We start from the raw sequence: 5,927 nt of genomic DNA on the forward strand, positions 1-5,927 counted from the left end.
GAGGCTTGGGCATCGCCGGCAGGAGACTTGAGCAGGGGCCGTCCCCTCTCAGGCCCCTCTCAGAGCCTGAGCCCAGGCCCTCACACAGGTGTGGGTGGTGAGAGAAGGGCCCTCTCAGGGGCCAGATAAGCTCAGGTGAGGCAGCCTCGGCTTCTTTCGCCTAGCTTGCTGATGGTTATCTTGTCTTATCCTCCGTCCATCTTTTGGCTGAAGACTCCCATAATTACACCCATTACGAGGATGAAAAGGTAGAGGGACCCACCCAGCGTCACACAGCTAAGCAGGGTCCCAGCACCAGGTCTGCACAGGGGCACCCAAGGGGCTGAGAAACATGAATGTGTGGGACCCCCACGGACCCATGACTCAGAGTCCTGGAAATCCAGCCGGGGCCTCGCTGGCAGCCGAGGGGAAGACCTCAGTGACGTGAGCACAGCCTCCCCCCCCGGGCTGCGCTGTGGGAGCAGGCACCCATTGGCCTCAGGCCTGGCGGGCATTTCCCACGTCATGTCATATTGATACAGTATTTACAGTGAAGCCTGGGAAGACTGGAACCCTTGCCTGAGGTCCCTGCTCCCCCACAAAGTGCATTTTAGGAGACAAGAGACCCTCTGTGGCTCCCAGGAACCTGGAGCCCCAAGCACCTTCAGGATCAGGCTGACCATGCCTCTGGACCCCCTGGGCCACCCAGCAGTACCCCCACCCCATGCTAGGGGCCTCTAGACAATTGGGGTTCTCACCAGAGTTGAGTCACTGCCCCGTGTCCCTCCCTGGCCAGGTCTGCCTCCCCCACCGTCATCAGAGACCCAGCTCAGCCACCCTCTCCTCTCTCAGCAGAGGCTTTCCCACTCTCAGCTGGCCGTCCCCACCTCACATCCTGGGGCGGGGACCTCGTTCTTCCCCCTACCCCCGTGACCAGGGGAAGGTGCCAGCTTCCTTAGGGGCTTGGAGAGAGAGCTGCTCCCCACCCCGAAGAGGCAATAGTGGCTCCCACCTGGCAGAGAGTTCACCCAGGCTAGCACACGTGGCACAGACAGTGCAGCTGTGGGCACAGACGTGGGCGTCAGGCGATTCACGTCTCAGGCATGTCCTTTAGGCCAGGGGTGACTGGGCTGTCCGGCCCCTAGGATGCATGTCCTCCTGTTAGAGACAAGGTGCCCCCCCCCTGCCCACCCTCACCCCCCCCAGGGTTTTGGGAGCACTGATGTGATAATGAGAAGGCTTTGAAAAACCTACAAGGATGCCTATTAGTAATGGCAGGTGTGGCTGTGGCATAGCCCTTCTCTTTGAAAGTACTGAGAACTGATTTTATCAACAGGCGAAACTGTCCTGGAGGCTCCATGATGCAGAAGGGAGAATGCAGGACACAGGTGAGCCCCCCCACCCCCCTGCCCCCGCCTTCCCAAGGGCTGCCCAGCAACCTGGAGGATGCAGGGTGGTCAGGGGCTCTGGGCGGGACTCGAGCTGTAGCTGCTCTGGGCCAGAGCTGGTCTCAGCTCCCGGTGCATCCCATTATCCCTCTCCTCTGGGCTGTGGTGGATGAAGTGCTGCAAATATCCCTCCTCACAGGCTTTCCCTGGGGTGAGGACGCTCAGGGGCCCAAGGCCAGGGGAGGGCAGAGCAGGGTGTCCAGAGGCAGAGTCCCTGCAGGCCCACCCCACAGGCACAGGGTAGGTGGCTGACCACCATTCAGACACGACGCCACGGAACTGGGAGAATGACAAGGAAAAGACACAGTTCTAAGATACAGTATTTTCTTTTGTTTTTTTCTTTTTGGTAACCCTCATCTGAGGATATTTTTCCATTGATCTTTAAAAACAATGGAAGGGAAGGGTAGAGACAGGGAGAGAAGTACCAATGTGAGAGAGACACATCGATGGGTTGTCTCCCACATGTGTCCCGGCCAGGGTGAGGGATCAAGCTTGCAACTGAGGTTCGTGCCCTTGACCAGAATCCAATCAGGGACCCCTCAGTCTGCAGGCTGACACTCTATCTCCTGAGTGGCTAGGACCAGTTTTTTGTTGTATTTTTATGGAGAAAAGGGCCTCTGAAGGCCAAAGTGCCTGGGACTCATGGGGGGGCCTGGGTACCGGCTGGATGGAGCAGCGTGGATCATGGAAACAAGGAACAGACCCCTCGGAGGCCTGGATGTCTTTCCAAGGAGCAGGTGGGGGTCGCTGGCTGAGGTGTGACCACCAGCAGAGAGTGACCAGAACGCAGGAGCAATAAGCAAAGCCTAGGGGTTGGCCCCAGCCCTGGTAGCTGCCTTCACCCTTCCCAGGAAGTGTCTGCCTCAGTGCAGCACCTCCTTCCAGCATCATCTCCTCAGGCACATGGGTGGACATTGACCAGGAGGGCTACCCAGGCCCCATCTTCCTGCCCTGCACACAGGCCCTTCCACAGGACCCTCCTAGCAAAAGCTCCTTCTGCATTTTCTGAGTGTGAACGGGGCTGCCTGAAGCTGCCGTGGTCCTGTCTACACCTGAGGAGGAAGTCCATACATCTGGCTGAGAGACCTCCAAAGTGTCCTGGTGGGTGGGTCCCCTGCCCATTCGCCCCCGGTTAGTCTCACCTCCGTCCAACTGTGCCTCTATTACACCTTTTGGGGGCTTAAGGAATAGAGTTTCTTTCTTTTTTAAAAAATATTTTTTTATTGATTTCAGAGAGGAAGGGAGAGGGAGAGAAAGATGGAAACATCAATGATGAGAATCATTGATCGGCTGCCTCCTGCACACCCCCTACTGGGGGTTGAGCCTGCAACCCTGGCATGTGCCCTTGACCGGAATCGAACCCGGGACCCTTCAGTCTGCAAGCTGACGCTCTATCCACTGAGCCAAACCAGTCAGGGCGGGAATAGAAATTCTTACAGTCAAGAACTTTCCAGCACTATGGGAGTCCCCGGAATGACTGGCTATGCCCTGCCTCCTGGCTGCAGCCAGGTGGGCAGAAAATAAAAAATTAAGACTCAAAGAATTCAAAGGTATGCCACCTAAAGCAGGAATAACAAAAGGTAAAATAGATAAACTGAACTTCAGAACTAAAAACTTCTGTGCTTCAGACAACACCATCAAGAAAGTGAAAAGACAACCCATGGATGGGAGGAAATATTTTCAAATCATCTATATGATGAGGAACTTGTACCCATAATATATAAAGAACTTTACATCCCGACAAAGGTTTGAACAGACATTTCTCTAAGGGAGATATGCAAATGGCCAATAAACACATGACATCGTTAGCCTGACATCATTAGCCATTAGGGAAACGCAAATCAAACCAGTGAGACAGCACATCCCAACCCACCAGGATGGCCAAAATAATAAAGTCAGATAAAAAAAAAAAAAGGTCAGATTGTAACAAGTGTCTTTGAGGATGTGGAGAAACAGAGCCTCGCCACATGGCTGATGAGACCGTGAGGTGAAGCCACTGCTCTGGAAAACACTTGGGCCCACGGAGAGGTGGCTCCTCACATAATTACACAGGGAGCTGATATGTGACCCAGCCAGTCCCCGCTCAAGTCCCATCCAAAAGCAATGGAATCATGTCCACACAAGCCTTGTGCAGCTCTGTTCAAAGGAGCCAAAAAGTAGAAGTAACCCAAATGTCCACCAGTAGATGGATGGGTAAACAAAGCATGGTCCGTCCATACACTGGACTTTACACAGCCATGAAAAGGAATGGCGTTCTGACACACACCGCCTCAGGGATGAACCTTGGAAATACTACGCTCAGAGAAAGAAGCCAGACGCAAAAGGGCAGAAACCACACGATTCCATTCACATGAAATGTCCAGAACATGGAAATCCAAGGAGACAGGAGCAGACTGTGGCTCCCTGAGGCAGGGGTTGATGGGAAGATTGGGGTTTGTTCTAAAATTGACGTGATGGTTGCATAAATCTGCAAAGATACTAAAAAAACATTGACTTGTACATTTTAAGTGAGTGAATTAGAGGGTATATGAATTACATATCTATGAAACTGTTTAAGAATAAATTTAAAATCTTTCCCAGGTAATACAGGTCAAGGTGGATCACGTGAGCACTTTCTGCTGCCTGGCTCTGTGTGACAAGATAAATGTGACCATAGACACTGGCCACAGACACTGGGCGGGGGGGCATGAGGGAGTGGGAATTGGTTCCAGGGGCACTCATGCACCATCCCGACCCCCTCCAGCCTTTACACCATCTGCATGTAACAAAGACCAGAGCCTCAGGAATGAGACTCAATAGTCCCTGCCAACACACCTGGGCTGGTGTTCCAGCCAACCTCTCCATAGCAGTGTGTGTGTGAGTGTGTGTGTGTGTGTGTGTGTGTGTGTGTGTGTGTTGGGGAGTGGGGGTGGGTGGGTGTGGACTTCCCAGCGTCTGTGAGCATCACTGCAGGGCTCTCCATACAGGACTGCATCTGCACACGGATTGGTACAGGGTGATGGATAGAGTCACAAGCATTTGAAAGGGCTTCAATCTCTAAGCTGTAACTTTGCATAAACTACAACAGTATTATTATTATTGTCACAAACACACTAATAGGACACATGAAGCCACTAGAGACGACAAACCATTATGTTCTAAATTGAGGGTTAAAGGCCACATAAGTTCATGGGAGACAGAGAGAGGGGCTGGAAGAGTCTGGGAGGACAGCCCAGAGAGAGGTGGGGCCTGGTGGGAATAGCTCACAAGCAAGGGTGCCCACTGTATGGTTCACATGCCCTGTAGTCACACACCTGTGTGCAGCTTGGTTGCAGGCTGATGGTCACTGAAGGGGTCTGTCTGCTGGAGTCAGCAGGACACTGGTTCTATCGCTGGTTCTGTCATTGACCAGCTGAGTACCTGGGGGAATCATGGGGTGCTCTGGGCCACTGCAAAGTGGGTGATGACTGTACTTGCCCCTTGATGGCCTGAGAGTTGGATAAGATGATACATACGAATCGTCCCCCAGGCTTGGCTGGACATCAACTCATCAATGCCTGTTATCTCAGGGCAGGAGGTAGTGAGGGTCCTGGTGATGGTGGGGGCTGGCTACATCAGTGAGCTGGAGAGGCCCAGTTCCATGAAGCAGAAGGAGGTGGGCGAGGCCTGGGCAGGTGAGTAACCTGTCACAGCAGTCCACCTCCAGCGTTTGGAGCTGGCACCAAGCCATGGTGGGGTCATCCATGGAAATTGGGGACATGGGAGTGACCACAGGCTGAGGGAGGGGTCACCAGGGCAGGTGTGGGCTGGGAGGAATGCAGAGGGAAGGAAAGGTGCACTGGCAGCCCTGTCCCTCATATAGAGGCGGCTGAGCGCAGGTGCCCAGGCCCAGAACTGAGAGGTGGCTGACACACTCTCACATTGCCCAGAAGTTCAGCCAAGGTCAAAGTTGGGGTAGGGAGGGGGCGGGGGTCAGAGTGCATCCCACCCACAGCCCAGTGCTGGTCCTTTCCCATCCTGGATTACTGTGGGGGCAGAAAGAGGCTGGCGCTGGACCTCTGGGAAGGTCAGCTGGTCCATACCAGCCAGGCCAAGGCTGGGAGTTGGTCCTGTGGAGAGACACCTCTCTTCACCTGGGCCCCCTCTGCAAGCTCCTGCCTTCTGAATCCCCTCCCCCCAAGCTTTCTCCCCCACCCACCACACAACCAGCCACAAAGATGCACCGTTGTTTCCCAAGTCCTGAGGCAGTGCTCCAGGACCCTCTCCTGTGAAAGGAGAGTCTTTTGGCTTCTCTAGAATTAGGGACCCCATGGCTTAGGATGGCCTGATCAAGAGCTTTCCCCGCAAAAGTCAGCACCGAACCGAAGGGTCCCTGCAGCCCCTGACTACTCTCATAGGCCGCTTGTCCGGAGTCCTCGCTGGTGCCGGGCGAGCGCATTTCCGCACGTACGTATGGGAATGGGCACACGCCCCAGCAAGGCCCGGCCCAGACCAGGCTGCGCGGGGCCTGGAGATGGGTGG

The 5,927-nt window shown here is 54.5% G+C and overlaps 1 protein-coding gene across 1 annotated transcript in view; it reads left to right on the top strand.

Moving 5' to 3' along the window:
* NKD2 (naked cuticle homolog 2 (Drosophila)) overlaps positions 1–5,927 on the top strand; it is a gene marked incomplete at its 3' end in the record, with an annotated part of 76,719 nt that overhangs the window by 42,398 nt on the left and 28,394 nt on the right. The window contains exon 4 of the mRNA XM_015563115.1: positions 4,976–5,080. Within this exon, the coding sequence (XP_015418601.1) occupies positions 4,976–5,080 (105 nt within the window). The remainder of the gene's footprint in view (positions 1–4,975; positions 5,081–5,927) is intronic.

The sequence above is a fragment of the Myotis davidii genome, unplaced genomic scaffold (genome assembly GCF_000327345.1).
Source record: "Myotis davidii unplaced genomic scaffold, ASM32734v1 scaffold135, whole genome shotgun sequence".
NCBI classification, from domain to species: domain Eukaryota; kingdom Metazoa; phylum Chordata; class Mammalia; order Chiroptera; family Vespertilionidae; genus Myotis; species Myotis davidii.